The sequence below is a fragment of the Aulonocara stuartgranti genome (assembly GCF_965226115.1).
Source record: "Aulonocara stuartgranti genome assembly, chromosome: 7".
In the NCBI taxonomy this organism is placed as follows: Eukaryota; Metazoa; Chordata; class Actinopteri; order Cichliformes; family Cichlidae; genus Aulonocara; species Aulonocara stuartgranti.
Genome location: NC_138945.1, coordinates 59818025 through 59839277, shown reverse-complemented (window position 1 = coordinate 59839277; position 21253 = coordinate 59818025). Strand labels below are relative to the sequence as shown.

At 38.9% G+C, this 21253-nt stretch overlaps 2 protein-coding genes across 8 annotated transcripts in view; both read right to left on the bottom strand.

The window, feature by feature from the left end:
* LOC309710434 (uncharacterized protein) overlaps window positions 1–21105 on the bottom strand; it is a 55203-nt gene extending 34098 nt beyond the window's left edge. The window contains exon 1 of the mRNA XM_082539888.1: window positions 21075–21105. The gene's annotated coding sequence lies outside the window, so the exon portion shown is untranslated. The remainder of the gene's footprint in view (window positions 1–21074) is intronic.
* Window positions 1–21253, bottom strand: part of LOC309710431 (voltage-dependent calcium channel subunit alpha-2/delta-1) — a 79818-nt gene that overhangs the window by 45234 nt on the left and 13331 nt on the right. For all 7 annotated transcript variants that reach the window (XM_082539868.1, XM_082539873.1, XM_082539874.1 and 4 more), the window contains exons 4-6: window positions 6810–6869; window positions 4446–4481; window positions 3424–3553 (exon numbers count right to left, since the gene is read on the bottom strand). In XM_082539868.1, coding sequence (XP_082395994.1) covers window positions 3424–3553; window positions 4446–4481; window positions 6810–6869 — 226 coding nt within the window. The remainder of the gene's footprint in view (window positions 1–3423; window positions 3554–4445; window positions 4482–6809; window positions 6870–21253) is intronic.

Genomic DNA, 21253 nt, shown 5'->3' with positions numbered 1-21253 from the left:
GGCAGGTTTTGTAATAAGGCAGATCGCGCTAACATAATATGCACTGTTAGTTGATTATTTACCTGCCGCATTAACGGGAGAGGACGTGCAAACGTTACCGCTGCTGCTGGGTTGAGATTCACGAGTCCGGAGTGGAATTAAAAACATGACATTCATTTAAGGTCATCGCGTGTTTTGTGAGCAAATGCTTTTGCATATTCGTAGTGTTTCCTCCCTTAAATGAAATATCTACTTTTCAAGTATTGCAAGTTGCCCTGTTGTCATCCGTTCTCGTAAAGTATAACCAAACCTTTGAGCGTTTGAGCCGCCATGTTTCCTGCCAGGTAAATGACACACTCCGCAACGTGGTGACATCATTCGGGGCGACTGGAATCGATAAGGGAATCGTTTGCAAAAATGGCAAACAATTCCAAGGAATTGAAACAGTGGGAACCGGTTCTCAACAAGAACCGGTTTCGATACTCATCCCTACTCGTTGCCATTCGCCAGCTGTCACAAACACTTGATTGTAGTTCTTGCCGTAAAGGGTGGCACAATCAGTTTTTAGGTTTAGAGTAATTGTGTTTGAATCATTTTTTTTCTATTTCCATTTATCTATGTCTAATAATGAAATTAGTTTGATGACATGAAATGTGGCACAAATACTACTAAATTTTACATTTTTATATTCAGCTTCCACTTGTATATCCACTGAATTAAATTATTTTCTATTTCGTCTGATACACTTTTTTTTGGTACTATGTCCTTCAATGGACATTTTATGCTTTTGTGATCTTTCTGTCATGCCTGTATCCTTTCCAATACTGGCCTCACACACATGAGTCTGATTTCATAAACTTGTCACCCACTTTACCCAGAAAATCTAATTTTCTTCAGCTGAGCAAAGGCTATTCCGGGGACATTTATAGGGTGGAGATTAAATTGGAGAGTTGAAACCTCAATAACTATGAATCTTCTGACCTGGAATACCAAATACATACTCCTTCACATGTGTCCATATCTGACACAATATATGAGCCTGCGTATGCTCTCAGACATACGTTTTTCTCCATATTCGCAGTGCTTCTTTGAATACATTAGTTAATTTTAAATAATTTTCTTTAGCTAGATATTCCTAGAGTTTGAAATTTAAACTTAAATCTGAAAAACAAGTCTCAATCTCAAAACAAAATTGCATGGTCTGGTTCTTTATTTCCATACCTGAGATTGTTGCCCACAGTGTACCGCCAGGTTTGAGTCCTTCCTCATAAACACACACACACACCTAAAGTTTCTTTCATGTCGCTGGGTAGGTCCCAGAAGCTCAGCGTATCCATGCATACTCATTACAGGCTACCAATAAACAGCATCCTTGTGAGAGAAAGGCAGCGTGAGTAGCTGTGGCACCCAGCCCAGATTAAAGGCCAGATAGGGATCTCAGGGAAAAATTGACAAATTCACAGCAAGTTCAAAAGAAATGCTAATAAACTAGACTTTCCACCCACAGATAACAAAACCTGACAGCTTTCCATTCCAATCTACATTTCCCTTTTCTGCCCATGTGTCTGGGGTCAGCAACAAGGTGAAGCAGGTAACCTTGGGGCCAGACGGTTCCCCAGCAGGCTGAGGTCCATGCTGAGGAAGTCATTCCATCCTGCTGTCTCTCCAAGTCACTGCTGACGCATTACTTTCCACTGCACTGATTCCACTACACCAATTACTGAACATCTTACCACAAACACACAGATGTCTTTCTTCACAGAAACACAGATACAAACACACATCATTCAGTAATGCTGCTGCAAGATGGTTTAAAAAACCAGATTGTAATTAAACTGGAATCTTTCTGAAGTTCTTCGAGAACCAAGGCCTACTGTGGTGACACATACTTGAGCAAATCACCTAAAGCTTTATTCCTCTCCTCGTAAGTCACACTATATTAAGGACATCACCCCACAAGTTGAAATCTAAAAAATAGAATAAAGGAAAAGCCACTTAAAAATATTACATAATTCAAACCACACTTAAGCTATTCAGCCAGGCACCCTTAAGTCACTGACATTCAACTTGAGCTGTGCTAATGTCAGGGAGACTCTCGAGATTTAAATTATGCTGTATCACTCAAGGTAAATGTCAGCACATGATGTTGAAATGATCAGAAATGTACTTTTATAACAAAATGAGCAAAAATACTCTTTAACAGGATATCTTCCAATCCATGTTACTAGATAATGCTTTCTTCCTGCTTTGACTATTGCTGTCCAACAATACCCAACAGCCTCCTCAGACATGTTCTCACTACAAGACATACTTACAGGATATGTGACGATCATTCACTATGAATCCGTCAAATGATTACCTGCTATATTTTAAAACTGTTTCAAGTAAATATTGCACTCGCTTTGTAGTATGAGCTGGCAGGCTAAAGACTTTTAACATCCAATGTGACTGAAACAGCCCCATCAAGTAAAGCCTGAGTATGGGATGGTATGAATAGATGAAAACAGCCATGACTATAACATAAAGCTGCTTAGGTTTTAATTTTCCTGTATCCAGATCATGACAACCAAATGTTTATTCAACATGTTTAAGTTTTTAAGAGATTATCATTAATATTCTCTATAATCTTGAGTATACATGATCCTATTTTTGTTTTTTCGCATTCTGAGAAACTGACTACATGTTCAGTGAACATTCACCAACCTTTCACAAGTAGCAGGTGCAGTGAAATGAACCATTCTGTTCTTAAAAAATGCTGACAATGTAAATGTACTGATTGATATATTTCAACAGATGATATTATTGTTTCAGGATTTACACACAATCCAGTGTATAGTGCAGTTCAGTTGCACATTGCATTCTTTTATGGCTAACAGTATAAAATACCTGTGCCAAGAATAAATATAAGTGTCCACTCAAGCAAAAATTGCATGCATATATCTATTATAGTCAATATCTATAATATAGTCTATAGATATAAGTGTATTATATCTCCTATATCTATCTATTTATATCAATCTGTTCCTAAAGACATTCAATAGCTGCAATATTCATATGAATAATACATTTATGATTTATAATTTTAATAAATGCATACTTATCATTCTAGTTCTGGTTAAACAGAGTATTAAACTGAAAGCTGCATAACTACCAATAGCAAAAATATTTCTAAACAAAAAAAGAAAACATAAACACATAAATCCTTTCAGTTGTCGTGCCTCCTGTTCTTTTACATTCCAAGGGCAGGCAGCTTTGTTAAGTAACCGATTACTACAGGAGAGCTTATTACTCGTATGAGGCTTTTTTTGTTAAACCCATCTTTTAGCTAAGGGCAACTTTGCTTGAGGCACAATCTGTAAAAAACATTTCATAATGGGTTGGTGTGTCAGCCGTATCCATAGTAACCACTTTGGTATGTGTGCGTGTGTGTGACGATGCACTCACAGCCATCATAGATGTCAGTGGGAATGTGGACAGCCGTGTGGTTGTAGTCAGTCAAACGTTTAAACGAGGGGTCCTCTTGAAAGTCTGGTCGAATCCTGTTCTTTCTTCCCTCTGTCTCATTTGCATCCAGCTGAAAGGGGAAAAAAGATTCAAAGCACTATCTATGGCTGTTCTCACTATAGGTTTAAGAAATCATAGCAGACATCTTTATGTAAATTAATGAGGCACATTGCACATATATGACATGGTTTGTTGGTCTCCATAAAAATGAAAGACTTTACAACAGCCTGAACGCACATTCTCAACAGCTCATCGCTACCATAATAACAACATTGCTGCACTTTTCACACCCTGCATGCTTTAAAAAAAAAACCTGACTGTTTACGTGATGATGTCTCGCTTTTTTTCATTTTATCATCTTCATTTGGGAGGAGGAGCCGGAGACACTCAGATTGTTTATGCCCCTTGTGGAGATTTATAACTCCTGCCGTGCATTTGCCAATTTACATCAATGAGAGCAGTAGAGACGGGGAGGAAAAGATGAGATACCGATGAACGAAAGCAGGGTAGAGAGGGGCCGAGGTAGTGAGGTGGTGAGAGAGGCAGAGGGGGAGGGAGAAATGGTGCGAACAGTTGCTTCCTAATAAAGCAAGAGCCTAGCCAGCTCATACATCTCATCTGTCAATTAGAGGAGAAACATGGCAGAGACCTCTTCACCTGAGAGAGGCTGGAAGGAGGGATGACAGAGAGGTAGCTACATGGGAAGAAAAGCTCCAAGAAGCAGCAAACTGGGGGCTGCAGTACAGAGCTAAGACGATAAGAGAAAGCGGGGGTGAAAATGTGGTGATTTTTGCAGGAGTAAAATGAGGGAGATGAGGGAATATGAGGCAATGAAGGCGGGGTGGGGGTGGGGATGCTGTGTAGCAAAAGCACATTCATGATGCATGTATGACCTATGTGTTTGCAGGGGCTCAAAGAGAAAGAGAATAAATTAACAGAGGAGGGCAAAAAAGCACACTCACATTGTCCTTTGCGTTGTAGTAGGCAATTTCATCATCCTGTAAACAAGTGACAAAGAAGCACAAAAAATGCTTTTTGGATGCTTCAGGGTGTTGCACAAAGAACCCTAACATTTATGCAACTATTAAATATTTGATCAATTTCTAAGCAGTTCTTTATTTTGCCATTTGTTAATTCTATTATTTAGTTAAAAAAGATACTAGTCTGTGTTTTTGCTTAAATAAATAAGGTATGGTCATATTTCACCATGTCCCTCTGTCCCTGCAGCCATTTGCAATGCTCCAGGTAAGCATTTTTTGCCTCTGAGATAGCAATGTAATAACTGCCTCTGTGACAAGTATTTTTCCTGAGCATTGCTTTTTTCTCTTATATAATTGTTTGCCACCCGGGTTGTTAGAAGGCAAAGCATCTGTCATTGAAAATGAGGGGCATGTATCATAACACAGTGTATAATGAGCAATAAACCAGTTAACAAAAGGAACTGTACTCACTGCTAATGATGGATGCTGAAAACATGTAAAAACTATTCACACAATCAAATTATTCTAAGTCTAGCAAACTTAGACTACATGCATCACCATTTGTGTATCTGTGCGTCTGCTAGACGTAGGAACACAATATGATATTTTCACAATTATTCACTCACAAAACAATAATATTAGTATGATTTTTAACATTGTGCAATATGTAGAGTATTGCAGTAGTGATTAATCAACATCAAATTTTGTCCTCAAACTTTGTCACTATCAGATTTATCCAATAAGATAAATTGGATTTCACTTCAGATATTTTTTTAATTTAATTTAATTTATTTATTTAATTTTTTTTTTGGCAAAATGAGATTATAAAGCATGCCAACACTATCACTAAAGCCTGCGGTAAAATGTTGCCATAAGATGAAGTTAGTTATCTGTCTGAGATCGAATAGGTTGATGTTGGCTGCATGAACGTCACATGCACTCAGTTTCTGGTAATGCACCAGTTAACTGTGATAAATCGTAGAAAATCACAAAATCTGTTGTTGTCTGCATAGACAGAAATTCACATTTAACCACTACACTTGCGCTCAGCAATCTTGCTGTTCTATAAATACAACCAGCTGGCAGCCAGTTGAGTCAAGTCCCCTCGAGTTGTGCTCACTGACAAAGACTCATTCAAACTGATGCCAATATGATGGCAATCTGTCTGCATTTATAAATTAGATGTGAATTATTTGAAAAACTTCAATCAAAAATGGTCATTACTGTGCCACACCCGCAAGCTCTGGGCAACAATTAAGTTACCCTTAGTTGAAATCGGCAAAGGAATGTGAACAATTACCATACAATTACCAGGCAGCCATTAATTTTTGTTTGGTTGCTGCCCTATTTTTACTTGTATGGCTGAGTCATTAGCCTTTTCTGAATTAGGAGGTAGGTTTGTTGAGCTAAATGTTTCCAGTGTCCAGACAGTTTTTCACAACCTGTTAATGTAGGTTTGCTCAGCTAATGTTATCTCAGGATAATAGTGCATGAGACAAGTCGTCTTGTTTCCCAGACAGCTAGTATTCCCAGAGTATTTTAATTAATTTAATCAAATATAAATATTTAGTGTCCCTGTATCGATATATTATCCCCACAGCAGTACTATGCTTGTCATGGTCCTGGGTCGTGCGACCCAGTGTTTTGTGTTTAGTCTATGTTGATGTTTATTGATTGTTTAGGTTCATTAAGTTAGTCCAGCCATCTGTATATACCACCCTTGCATTACGTCTCCCTTGCCCTTCGTGTGTTTATGTCTGTGTGTCTTGTACTGTCAAGTTCATGCTGTCAGTTATGTCACCTCCCCCTGTACTACGTCTCCCCGGTTCATGTCTCATGTTTCCTGTTTTACTTTGAAGGCCTGCATTCACTGTCAGTGTATTCAGTTTCACTCCTCCTGTCCTGTCGTTAAGTTCATGTGTGTCAGCTGCGTTCCCATGTGTGGCCACTTCCCCTGATCATTCCTCATGTGTATTTAGTCTCTGTGTTTCATGTAGTCTGCGTCGCGTCGTCTGTGTTCCCACCCCCTGTGTTCCATATCTCCAGCCATAGCCTTTCCATAGTTTATGTCCAGTTTAGGTTTCTGTTTAGCTACTACTCTTATGCTGCCCTCACTCTGGTTTGTTCCTTTCATCAGCCATAATAAAAGGCTCGCTTTTGTTTAATCCACTCCTGTATCTTCGCTTGTGTTCGCACCTGGGTCCATTACACGCATTCTCCACTCGGTCCGTCACAGCGGACCGTGACAATGCTGTATCATTTTTTCATCCATCCCTAATAGATAGCACATAAAAAACACATATAAACGTGTTTTTTTTTTCTGTATTTTCTCTCTCTCTCTGTTACCTCGAAATCGTCTTTCCACTGATGCTTCATTTGAAACTCTTCAGCAGCTGTGGCCAGTTTCTGGGAAGTGAAATATGACAAAAGATTTAGGCTGGAGCAGAGCAGGGCGATATGACCAAAAATATTTATCACGATATACATTTGAAAATTTGCGATAACGATATAACTGACGATATAATTGACACTAGACAAAATACTTTACAACTCCTGAACTTTATTAGTGCAAAAAAACCCCAAAAAACATCAATGTATTTTCACTTAAACAAGCAGCTTTTTTAAGTGCATTAAAATTATATAAAAAAAATAACAGTGCAAATGCAAATTCCTTGCTGACAGTTTAACCAAAAGGCATTTCCAGTGGAAATTGGCCAACATATCCTCAGCATAACCATGTATAATATTCACAAAACTTAAAAAGAGGTTATACACACACAATATGGTAATATTATGTTGAACCACAGTACGTATCACTCCGCGAGGCGCCTGCCTACGATAGCCGTAATGCTCCGATAATCCACCAAGCGGTGCGGGTTTGTAGCTCAGCAAAGTTGTACTGAAACATTTGACAAATTTTCAAGTGCCGTGTACCACATAAAATCGTTTCGAGGTCAGTAAACACAACCAGAATTCATACATAAGGCACACGGGATTATAAGGGGCACTGTCGATTTTCAGAAAAATCAAAGGATTGATTTTAAGTGTGCCATATTTTCCAAAAAAACACGGTAATAATGACAGCCCACTGGCATGCTCTACCAAAAATAGTGCTTTGTTGTGTATCTGACGGATGAAAGCTAAACCAGTTCCACACCACTGAAGTTGCAGCATTTTTACAAACCAATTCTGTTCATCTGTTTCATTTAACGATCCACTTCTGCTCTTCTCATTCTGCGTCGCCGCCATGTGCGTATGTAAACAAAGGCACTGCGCATGCGCGTTTTACCCATATTCTATCGCGATATTTCATTTTCCTATCGTTGCATAACATTACACTGGTATTACCGTGAACGGTATGATACAGCCCAGCCCTAGCCTGGAACATATACTGGGTATCCTTCCTTCAAAACATCTCTCTCATTTGAGAAAACCTGAGCAAAAGAGAGCACATTAGAAAACGCGGTGGAGACCACCCTAGAGACAAGAGAGAAATGATTATGATCTCACTTGCAGAGCTCAAACCACAGGGCTATCAAGGTCTTGCAGCACTCACTGTCCGCTAAAGGCCACGCCACAGAGTATCAGAATGTCAAAATGAAAAGGTTGTACTGTAAGAAAGTAGTGTGTGGGTGGGTGTGTGGCTGAATGTGTGAGCGAGTCAGAGAGTGTGAAACATAGAGCTAACTGAATAAAATAAGTTGGGTTCAGTGCAGGAAGAAATGATGGATCAGTGAATAAAGTGAAGAACAAATAAATTACCCACTGAAAAAGCTATCAATCAAAAAGGAATTATATAAAGGAATATAAATGTAATTAACCACACTTGTATTATTATATGGTGTTTACCTGACAGTGTAAAGCACCTTGAGGTGACTGCTGTTGTTATTTGGCACTATATACATGCAATTGAATTTAATTGAAAATGTAATTAATCTCACCTTTAATCTAGTCATCTCTCCTGCAATTGCACATATACGTGCTGTTTTGTTACTTCTTGCAAGTACAAACTATAATAACAATGCGTCTTCCATCTGGGAACAAACAAGTTCTGATGTGCATCCAGCGAAATAAACATCTATCCAAGATCACAAGGTTGAAATGTAATATATATGTCTTGATACTGAAAAATCTTGAGATATTACCTTCCAGTTGTGCTATACAATTCAGGTGATGCTTACATTATAATTTAGCAAAGTGTAATTTCATCTTCTGAATTCTTTTTTTTTTAATGGAAAGGAAGGCAGAACTGAGAAATGTGCTAACAAAAGGGGAAAAAATGGCTCAAAAAGGGGACAGAGTGATAGATACCTTATTTCTACATTTTTACTTTGATTTGTGGACTAATTTAACCACGAGGCCTGCATCAATTTTTAAAACATCTTGTTCCAAGTTTCATAACTAGTGCCATAGAAATGGAAAAGGTAAGAGGTTAGAACAAAAGTGCGATAAGGAATGAAAGCAAAGAGCAGGACAAAGAATCTTCCTTCACAACACCAAAGTTAAATCATGTTAGAATCAAATCTTTTTATATGATTACGAAAAACTGTTTTTATAACTGCATCTTTGTCTGACAACCATCTGTTGGCTCGTGCAAGCATATATAACAGGCATGCTAGATGGACACATCTTTGGATGAGATGCTTATATTATTTTGAATTGGTATTTTTACGGAGTATGTTTATGTGACCCTGTGTCTGCTGTCGGCAATCGTTCCATTTTGATCAACAGTTCCATTCCTTTGGCCTCCAGTCCTGGGCTCTGTTCCAGACCTCTCTCTAGCTCCCATGCACTGGATGTCAACCGCTAAATATACACCCTGCTGCAGCTATACACACACGTACACACTGACCAACCCAAAACAGTGAAAAAAATGTGAAATGATTACAAGCATTGTGACCGATGTACATTGTACATAAAAATTGCATGTGCTAACAATGCATCAAGTGCTGAATCGTATTTACCAGTTAGTGGTAGCAAGCATCATAGTCAAACAGAGTCAGACACTGCTCCCTGCTACCACCAATCACTAAAGCGTTTAGATGTTGTCAGTGATTCCAACTGCATATCTAAATCAAAAGCTCTGTTAAAAGTTACAGTTTTTGGAGTAAAATGAAAACATGTCCAACTGGCAGTTGCACAATGCAGACAAACATGAGGTGTCTTGTTATTTATTTTAAGCATTCCCACATCGTAATGAAACCATTGCTATTTTTAAAACCATGTGTTTGGTTAGGGAAGCCTAACTCTGCAGATCGGCATGTTCTACTCTATTTTAAAATGTTAAAGTTGGCCACTTATGCTCATTTCCAGCTTCATATTTCTTGTTCTTTGAATCTTTTTGACTCTACAGTGGTGTGAAAAAGTTTTTGCCCTCTTTCTGATTGCCTGTTTTTCTATATGTTTGTCACACTTAAATGTTTCAAATGAACCAAACAAATTTAAATATTAGACTTGTAGAGGAATTGTGGCCCACTGTTTTTTGCTGAAATGTTGTAATTCAGCCACATTGGAGGGTTTTCGGGCATGAGTCTGCTTTTTAAGGTCATGCCACAGCATCTCAATCGGATTCAGGTGAAGACTTTGACCAGGACACGCCAAAGTTTTTATTTTGTTTTTCTTAAGACATTCAGAGGTGGACTTCCTGTTTTGGATCATTGTCCGGCTGTAGAACCCAAGTGTGCTTCAGCTTGAGGTCACAAACAGGTGGCCGGACATTCTCCTTCAGGATGTTTTGGTAAACAGCAGAATTCATGGTTCCATTTACCACAGCAAGTCTTAAATTTCCTGAGGCAGCAGAACAGCCCTAGACCATCACACTACAACTACCATACTTAACTGTTTACTGTTTTCAGGTGGGTTTTTTTTTAGATCCTGTCATAATGTGTTGCTTTTTGAGATCTTTTAGCCTGCTTCACTTTATAAAACAGGTTCTATTTAAGTGATTTTTTGATTCAACAGGTCTGCCAATAGTCAGGGCTGAGTGCGTTTGGTGAAACTGAGCTCAGGTTTCCAAAAAATGCAGTTTTTTGCAATTAATTCATTATTTTAATAAGAAGGGCAATTACTTTTTCAAACAGAACGAGGATAACTTTTCTCTCTTAATCAATGAAATCATCATTGTAACTTATCTTATCAAAATAAGTTTGATGATCTGAAACATTATGTGTGACAAATATGCAAAACACTAGTAAATCAAGAAGGGGCCAAACACTTTTTGACACCACTGTATGTGTCGGTCAGTGGAAGTTGATTCTAAACTGTGCCGATGCACTTGTAAAATCATCTTGAGGTCATAGATAAGTGTGACATTGGTGCCCCTGATAATGTTGCTTAGCAACAGGGAGATCCCAAAATGAGACCATCACTTATCAAAGAAACTTGACTCGGCTAAGTTTGACATAAATGCCTTCAGCAGATACGCTATGCAAAAAATAGAGCATTTTTGATCTACTGGCGAGATTTGTGAGTTGTCAAATGTCAACAGTGTAGCATCACATCAACCCAAGTGCACTAACTGAGCTTCATCAGATAAACAGAAAACCAGGCTATTGCTCATAAAATGATAAGCTTGCATAATATCAGTGCAAAAAGATACAGGAACACATAATCAAGGTAGTCTAAAAACATATGGATAGGCATTATCCATATGTTCCCTTGGGTTTCTCCTTCAGCAAAACATTGTATCAGAAATGATACATGCATATAACCAACAGCTGTTCAACTCCTGATACATCGTACATCATACTTAAGCCATTAGTGTGACATTCATGAATTATATAAGACTTTGTGTGAAAAAAACACATGTGAAAATCCCTTTTTTTGCCTGACTGTATATGAACATGCACATGCAGATACCACACATCTACACACGCTTCCTAAGAGACCAACAGGCATGTTAAAAATTCATGACAGGGCTTTGACGAGTCTCCACTACCCCCTGGGAGATATGGGGGAGGGTGAGAATGAGTGTGCGAGGAAAGATACCTAATTACCCTTCTATTTTGCTTGCATCCCTCTCTCTCTTTCTCTCTTTTTTATGTCAAACACATACAAAGGTTATCAGTCTAGCCAAAGAAAGCAACAACATAATCAAATGTGCTTTGCACTGAGGGATCTAGATTTGAAGAGGCTACTCAGTGAGTGAGAATTTGCACTATAATGGATTACACTCTGCAAAACGCCCGACCTAATGGTTTTTTAGTCTCACTTTCACTAATTGTGAAAGTTGGACACCATGATGAGCTCACTCTTTCAGTTCATGACCACTGGAGACCTGAGAAGAACTATCACTCCTCTGCAATTGGCAGCAGAGCGTAGCATGGGTACCAGGAGAGTGAGAATTGGGTATATGATTCTTGGGAAGAGAAGTTGTTTTCAGACTCGTACTGATAAAAATTTTTACTGGTTAAATGTTTAAAAGACATCTAAATATACCTAAAAACCGAGTTACATTTCATTCAACGTGGCATTGAAGTTGGGTCGTGTTCTCTGGGGGACGAGGCGGTTTAGAGATTTCAGGGAGAACAGGGGGAACAAGAGAGAGTTCTCAAGAATAATGCAGTCTATGACAAAAATGTTCAATAAAACCTACAGGCAGCGCAACTGAAGCTAGTTAGTAGTGAGCTCTATCTTTTTTCTCAGATGAACATAAAAATGACCTCATGATGACTCTAACAACTGCTGTGCAGATTAATATTCTAAGAGCCAAATAGGGCAGATACAGCTTTTAACTACTCATACTCACTGATGTATAGGATCATTGTTCTACTGCCGTTGAGAGCTGACCTGAGTGCTAGGTAGTCCTACTAGTCCCACAGAGAGATATTTCTGCCCTGCTCTCACCACTCTTAGTTGTCATTCTGCCAGGGCCGCCCAGCAGCCCACCATGCATTTAGTGAGAAAGCAGAGCACAGCTTAAAGGATAGACAGAGAAGATGAGACAGGCTCTGCTAAACCTCACAGAGCATCCCAGACACCCTGTGTATATGTGTGTGTGTGTGTGTGTGTTTATGTGTGTCTAAAGGCTCCAGACACTGAAATCAATAGGCTGTTCAGTGCACACTGCCCAACTCCCACAGACAACAAAGCAATACTTACAAGAGTAGTAACAGTCTAAATGATCATTAACACCCACATTCGCTCTTATCTTACTCTTTCTCAGTTCTGATGTGTCCAGACATCGTGTTTTTTACTTGCCATAATGAGCTCCGTCTCAAATGGATGGCAAAAAAAGTAAAAATGGGGGAGGTGTGAAAAAAGAAATAATAGAAAAGAAAGAGATGACTCTGAAAAGGGAAGAGGGAAGGACATAATTAACGAGCAGATGTATTAGCAGAAAGGACAGTCTAGAGAGAGGAAAAAAAACAATACTCTGACTCAGCATGATCACTGCCTTCAAAGTAAACTCATTAAAACAAAGCTCATCAGAATGAACACTGGAATGAGGAAAACATATAGCTGGGTGGCTTATGGATGATTTACTGAGCAACGGGATGGTTTCCGTGTTTGGAAAAGGACAAACAAAAACACCTTCATCCGTGTCTAATAAATAAATACTTTACATATATGCAGGAATATACATAAAGGAGAACAAAAAGAGTAAGAAAATAAATGAATTCATATCATGGCAAGACATGGAGAGCAGGGCAAAGGACAGACAGACAGGACAGTAGTAGTTTAAAATGAAAGCTGCATGGAGAAAGAAGAGACAGATGGCAGAAGAATAGAGTGAGTGATAAAGCAGTGAGAGATGTCAGAGGAGATAGCTAAAAGGTTGATTTTAAATATCAGTTTGACAGAGAACTGTGACAAAAGGCCAGGATTTGAACAAAGAGGAGACAGCACTGGGTGTACTGGAACAGAGAGTTGACAGAAAAGGTGGGAGGGATGGAAGTATCCACAGAGAAGAAGGTGAGATAGTAAAAGGAGGAAGAAAGCATGAGACAGAGTGACAGACCTGAGGTATCTGCAGCTGCGAGAACCCATGGGAGAGCCTTGCTGATAGGAACAGTAAATGTACACCTGCTCCCCATTCCATTTAGTATTTTGGCTTTTTTGTTGTCATGCATGTATCTCAGAGATCTATTGCTAAGTGTAGCTATATCCCCTATGTGGACACCATGGATGGATAATTGGTATTAATATACTTCTTTCCAGTACACTTGGAGAATGCCATGTTCTTGTAGTATATCAGCTGTGTTCAAAGATATGCAGTCACAACTGTTTGGACGGTCCCCCTGAAAGCCTCTCGTACAACCTCAAATTGTTATTATGATTTACAAACACTCTGATCTAAAGAAACCTTGCATGCTTACCACTTCACAACAAGAATGGCTCTCTTCCACAGTGTGTACTTTGTCCTGTCTCTCTCCCCTCACCCCTAACCAATCATGGCAGATGGCTTCTACCTGAAGTCTAAAAGGGAGTTTTTCTTTCCCACTGTCACCAATCAAAAACTCCTATTGGGTGTCTAATTGTTGGGGTTTTCTCTCTGTTATTGCATGTGCTTTATCTTATAATATAGAATTTCTGACACGGAGAGACTGTAGATTTAGGTGTGCTTACTGTATGCTTACTATTAGGGATGGGTACTGGTATCCAGTGCCATTATGGCACCGGTTCTGACATAAACGGTAGTAACCAGACCAAAAAGCAGCGCACATTTCGGTGCTTTATTTCGGTGCTTTTTCTTCCTGATATGTCATACACTTTAGATTCTAGCCAATCATTTTACGTTTCCAAGGATAGTAGGCGGGCCCAGGTATGTAGGTTCTTTTAGAGCAGAGCTACAGATTAAAAATGCCCAAGGCGAAGTGGTCAAAACTCTGGCTGTACTTCACAGCAAAAGATGCAAACTCAGCAGCCTGCAACAAGTGCTTTAAGGTGATACTGTGATACTGTGCAAAGGAGGTAACACCTCGAATCTGATAAAACACCTGGCGACATATAGCATTTTGTTAAAAGCCGAGAAATGCGCCGTATTTGATAGCTTGTTGCGAGACCTCACACCATGCACATCTACTGCAGGTGGGTTGCCTGTTATTGGACCCGGAGTTAGCAACATCCCCCAAAAACCCGAAGAGGAGAGTCCTGGCCCCTTGCCCTGCCAGTGTAGCAGAAATGATGAGGGATGATGATGGCAGCAGCAGCAGCTTCTCTGCATGAGTAGCTTAATGTTGTTCGTGTGTAATTTACGTTGAGTACGCTAACCGCGTTATTACATTAATGCATGTAAGGTGAACTAGCAAACACCATCGTAGTTACATGCGGCTGTCTTCTTGTTTGATGGCAGATGCTCCCTTCACCCTGGCAAAAAAGGCTAAAATGACCAAAGAAAAAGTGGAAAACAGTTAAACATTTTTGGACAAAGTTTGTGTTTTTTCCATTGTTTAAGCACTGCTTCCAGCCAAGACTGATACCATAAATCCCCTATAGCTGCAGAAAAGGCTAACGTTGTTATCTTTTTATAAGAAAAACAGCTGAACATGAGAGGTTTTTGGACCAATTTTGTGTTCTCCATTCTTTTAGCACCGGTTTGAGCACCGTTTAAGCACCGGCACCGTTTCAGAAGTACCGGTTTGGTACTGGTATCGGATAAAACCTAAACGATACCCATCCCTACTTACCGTTAAGATCTATACATATATATATATATACCTATTATTTACTTATCAATTTTGTCAATCATGAGTACAATGCTTACCATACTGTTACAAAAAGATTATTAAGATTAGATTATTAATGTTCATTTAATTAAAACTTGAGCTTTTATATCTTCTGGTTTTATGAACGTTTTCTATTCAAATCAGAGAAAACCTTATGTCCAAAACTATGGCATAAGCATACAGAACACCATAATATGTAGGAAAATATACATCATTGTCCTTTATACACCACTATCATATGTGGTGATAACTGCAGTATTTAATTTTTTCATGTTTCAAATCTACATTAAACAAATCTTAGTATTAAAAAAAACATTTATTTCATTTTTTTTCTACTCTTTGCAATTTTCTGACTGCTCAGTTTATCTCCGCTTGTTTCCCGAGGAAAAACAATGATAAGGATTTTATTATTACGAAATATTATTATTTCACTGTCTATTGGTTAATTATAATTAGATTACAGACAATATATAACAATCTGTAAAAGAATTAACATGTGCGAAGGAAGCATAGATATACTGTTTGGTAGTAATCGCAGCTGAGAGCAGAACGGCAGAGAGACACTCATGCTAGTGTAAGAGCTGATCCTAATTACCTTGTTTCATCTCAATTATTGCAATAATTACAAAGTATGGAAATGCTGATTCTGAAAAATGCTACATGCCACATTTAATTGGCATTGATCAGTGTTAATTTTGAAGGAACAGTATCTTTAGACCACAAAAGGCTTTAATACATTTTGTAATCCACTAACACAGTTTGGATTTCATCTTGATTAGCGTATTAGGCTATTGTCCCTGGCCTACTAGAAGTCTAGTTAGAATTTCCTATTTGCAGTCCTCCCCCCCTTCTCTTTTCATTATCACACAAACAATAAATATAAATGTATGCTCACAGAAAAAGACACACACATACACACACACACACACACACAAAAACACCGTTTACCTGCTTAATACAGTATGATCAGCGCACAGTTGTGATGGGATGTAGAGTAACATCTGTTCTGGAGACTAGAATATCTCTGATCGTGTCATAGCTACTACTCATTGCTGTACACTGGTACACACACACACACACACACACGCACACACACACACACACACACACACACACACACACAAACACATAAATGCGTCTTCTGCTCATTATTCTAACATTGTGACAGCAGGCAGCAGATTAATAAAAATATGGTCCAACACCTGGGGTACAAAGACTCCATTAAAGAGATCTACAAATACCACATTAAACACTTAACACACATCTCTAAACAGAGGGAACTGGATAACTGAACTTTGCAGCATTACCCTGGAAATCTTGAGAATGACACTTTTATAGATATGACTATGATTTTTTTTCATTATTGATATGATTGTAATCTAAATGTTTTCATTACCATATCATGCTTACATTATAGGGAAATGTCTGAAAGACAGCTGGGACATTTCTTTCCTCCGTATATGCTTAATACGTAAAATATATAAATATGTATAAATATATAAAAATAGCACTCCAATGTTATGATATTGTGTTGTTTGTCTTGAACCATACTTTGCATTTGTTTCCCTCTTTTAAGTGAAGTAATCACTGAAAAATGGTAAATGGCTTGTATAGCGCTTTACTTAGTCCCTAAGGACCCCAAAGTGCTTTACACTACATTCAGTCATTCACCCATTCACACACACATTCACACACTGGTGATGGCAAGCTACACTGTAGCCACAGCTGACCTGGGGCGCACTGACAGAGGCGAGGCGACCGGACACTGGAGACTCTGGGCCCTCTGACCACCACCAGCAGGCAACTGGTGAAGTGTCTTGCCCAAGGACAGAACGACCCAGACTGTCAGAGCTGGAGCTCAAACCGGCAACCTTCCGATTACAAGACGAACTGCCAACTCTTGCACAATCCAGATTTACCTAATACCACGTTTTTGGTAGTGGAGACTACCTGAAAAATATAATATTTTACCACTTTACTGTTTATTCTATGTCTACTATAGATAAAGTTACAGAATGTCAAAGTAGTCAATGAGTCATTGATTTGCTTGTATTTTGGTCAGTCTGACAGTCAAATAACCAAGACAAAAACTTTGTACCAGCTAGCATATCCAACAAGGTATATAATTAAAGACAGTGGGCTAATCGTGTTAGGAAATTCTAACAGCAAAGTTTTAATCAATGTATTAGATCACATCGACTGGGCCTCAAAATCAGGATTTTCTTTTTCTTTTTTATTAAGATGAGTTTTACACATAAGCTGCTAGTTAGCAGCTAGCTAACACTGGTAAAAAAACAAGTGAACACTTGATCATTTCAGTGTAACACAAACTCAGTTAAAATTCAGAGATCTTTTTAAAATCTTTCCAGTTGGAAAGCATAAAACCATTGTGAATTAATCTGATGCAGAGTGACAACAGTTGCACTGCAAAGACAACAACAAGACAGCCCCAAAAGTGGAATGGTTTTGCAGGTGGTGGTCACAGACATGACTGATTCTTCCTCTGGTTTGTTTCTTATCTTTCTCTTCATGAGCGGAGGTTCACACTGAGCACATGTCACAGGCATGAAAGAGTCTGGAGATGTGGTGGCAAACGTTGTAATGCCTGCACTATCACCTGCAAAAGCAACTGCGACCAGTGGTGGACCTACAAGCTTTAATATTATCTAGCATGCCAATCGAGCTGCATGAGCACAGGTCCCATTAAAGGATGCTGGCTCCTCATACCACCTTCAATGAGTCTGATTTTGACAGTTTGGTCAGAAACATGCACATGAGTAGCCTACTAGAGCTCACATTGTAGGGCTTGACAGTGCTCCTTCTGTTCCTTCTTGTTATTTCTATTTCATTTAGCCTTAAAAGGCCAGCAAGTAGTGTATGTGCCACAAACTGTGGCTTTTTGATTTTCTTGTATCCGTCTGTAGACTGCATTAAATCGAAATAATAAAATAAATATTTAAAAAATTAAGTATTTTATCAACTTACTGCTAAATGCTATTCTGTAAGAGAGTTCCATGATCATGTTGCCAACATTGTAAAATTAAGATTATTTAGCAAAGACACATTAATCTGCAAATATCCATGTACCAACACACCCCATTTTACAGCGCAGAGTCTCACACACCACCACCTGTGTCCTGTAGACTTTCTTTCCTTTTTTGTGTGCTGCAGGCTGAGGGATTACTCTAAGTAATGCTGTGGAGTGGCTCATTAGTCACTGGATAGAGCCCTTCACCTCAGGAGAAAAGAGGAATTGTGCAGACACACACATACAGTACTGTAGACATACACATTTACCCCATGCAGACTGTTCAAGTAAAAACAAATAACTGCGGCTGATATGTGGTTTCTGGATGTAGGGAACAACCCATTCAAAGAGCAAGTGTCTAAAAATATGCTAGTATATTATTTAGAGTGATAACTCAGCCTGCAACACCAAAACTCAACATCTGCTTTATGTTACATTCAGTTCAAGTGATGTTATCAATGAAGCAAACCTCAAATGGATGTCCAAAAAAAACTGTGGGACCCCACACAATCACAGGGCACTTGTGTGGGCAGTAGGTATACTAAAGAGGGAGTTTGATGTGTGAGCATGCATCAGTGTCTTTCTTCAGTGTTTATTTAGTTTATCTTTTGTAGCACAAGTTTAGCTGTATCAATAATTGAGCCTTTAATTACAGTGTACTTAGGCATTCAGGGAAACAGATAACAAGCTGAATATGTAGGAAGGAGAGATGTGTTGTGAATCAACTCATCTCTCCAAGATGTGTTGACTCAAGCCAGGAGAGTCTCACACAGTTTTGCCGAGTGGTCAAGCGTATTTGACATCAAGATTTTCATTATGATATCACCCTAAGCAGAATTATTTACTCTAATGACCCTTTCACAGCTTCATACTGTTTTTTTATGAAGGTGTGATAGCCATTTATTCAGCGTAAGAGGCAAGAATTTTCTTGGTTGAGATAAATCCATTATAATGGAAATCTGTTTAAGCATATGGACTATGCTCTCTGTATTATAATAATAATAATAAAAGTAACAAGAATAAAAATAAGATGGAAATCAACAGTAAGTGGTCTGAATTTAAAGATGCAAATATGCATTCATTAGAATTTATTATAAATTTATAGAGGAGTTTTTGGTACTTTGGCCCTTTGGCTCATGCGTGTGTAGGTGGCTACATTTCAGTGCCTAAGCTCTATCAAACAACTGTCTGCCAATATCCCCTATTGAGTTTTTTATGTAGCAAATGATGTATAGTGGGTGGATCAGTGAGTGGGCAGGTGGACAGTCCAAACGGTGAATGTTTCCATGTTTAAATGTGTGAGTGTTCCCCACTGGGCTTCGAGCCACAGTATCCATTGTAAAACCTTTGATAAAGTGATCTCTCCTAGCAGTGTGCAGCCAAGTACATATTAATAATGCATGCTACATTCTGCCTCACACTTTTTTATGAAAGCATGAATAGGCACACATAAATGGACACTTATTTCACACACCTGTGGCTAGGTAAGCTGCAGCCTTTGGAAGGTCATCCATCACACGGAGTTAGATATCAGATAAAGAGAGACAGACAAGACACAAGAAAGAGAAAGACGAAAGCCAACGGGAGGATGCAAGTTTGAAAGCACTTGTCAAGTAAGTGAAAATGGCTTGAGTGCCTTGGGCAATCTCCAATTATATTGACATTGCGAGTCACTTCCAACCTCATATCAAAAGCACTGAGCAAAAAAGGAAGTCCCAGTTGCAATGAAGATTCGCTTCCTGCATTTTGCCTAATAAAGTTTAGAGCAAAAAGCCCTCCTTTGACTTAGAAGATTGGTCAGCAAAAATCTCAAAGCACAACTGAAATCTAGTGGGACAGTTTGCTTCCTGTATACTATCTTCTGGTTTGAGTTTGCTGGTGTTTATTCTCACTCCTACTGTATGCGGTCTGCAAGTATTAGAAAGACTATACCCAAAAGGGAAACCAATCGCACTATTCGCTAAAAGCCTTCTTTATTTCCTCAGCTGCTCTCACTATGATCCTTTGCTCACTGTCTATCTGTCCATCAATCCACATAGCCATTATTTTCATGTGGACCTGCCTCTTTCCCAGCATGCATTTATCATTTATCTTCTCATCTATACATCTCATGACAGAGAATCCAATATCAGTGTGCCTTGAGGTTACTCATAAAAGAAGATGAGGCATAATAAAGAGTGAGACGTGATCGATGTGTGGAGGTTGGATCAACTGTCAACATAAAGTTGACGTCCCACCCACCACCTACCCTTATGAACTTTTCACATAGAAAATACACCGTAACATTGCCCAGTATTGCAGCCATTTCTCTCTTCTACTGCTTTTCCATGCAGTAGAGCCAATATTCACTTTGCTGCTGATGCAAATTGTGGCACCAGCACTCGGAAAATTGATAAGAACATGAGTGGCTTTACTTAACAAACAAAAGACAGACACTTGGCAGGACACATGTTTATGGACATTCATAAACACTCCCTTTCCATTACTAATTAGACAACAACTGCAAGGCCTTAAAAAGGCAATTTGCTATTCAGACTCCTAGTGGAGATGAGAATCTCTGCCCTAAAAAAGAAAGAAAGAAATTGGGGGGGAGAACATCCCGAGGGTCGAGGCTCTCATTATCACATTCAGTCCAAAAGAAGAAAGATCTCAGTCCATGCTTTCTACTCTTTTAAGTATATGCTTCACCCACTGTTCCTTTAGCATACAGCATCTATCCTCTACTATGGAGCCAAATTAGATTTATAAATCGTCACACACACATACCTTTATAACAGAAACATTAGTTGGCTATAAAATGTCCATCAAAAGTAATACGCACTCCTCAGGTTTAGACTGTGATAACATACAGACTAGGGGTGCAACGATATTCGTATCGATATTGAACCGTTCGATACAGTGCTTTCGGTTCGGTACGCATATGTATCGAACAATACAACATTTGTAATTTATTTTATCAATTTTCCTTCTGACGATGCTGTCTGTGTTGAGCGCTCAGTGAATCTGTGTTCGACTACTCCGCCTAGGCTGCACTGTCGAGCGCAGATCCACTGAGCGCTCAACACAGACAGCATAGTCAGAAGGAAGAGCGCAGG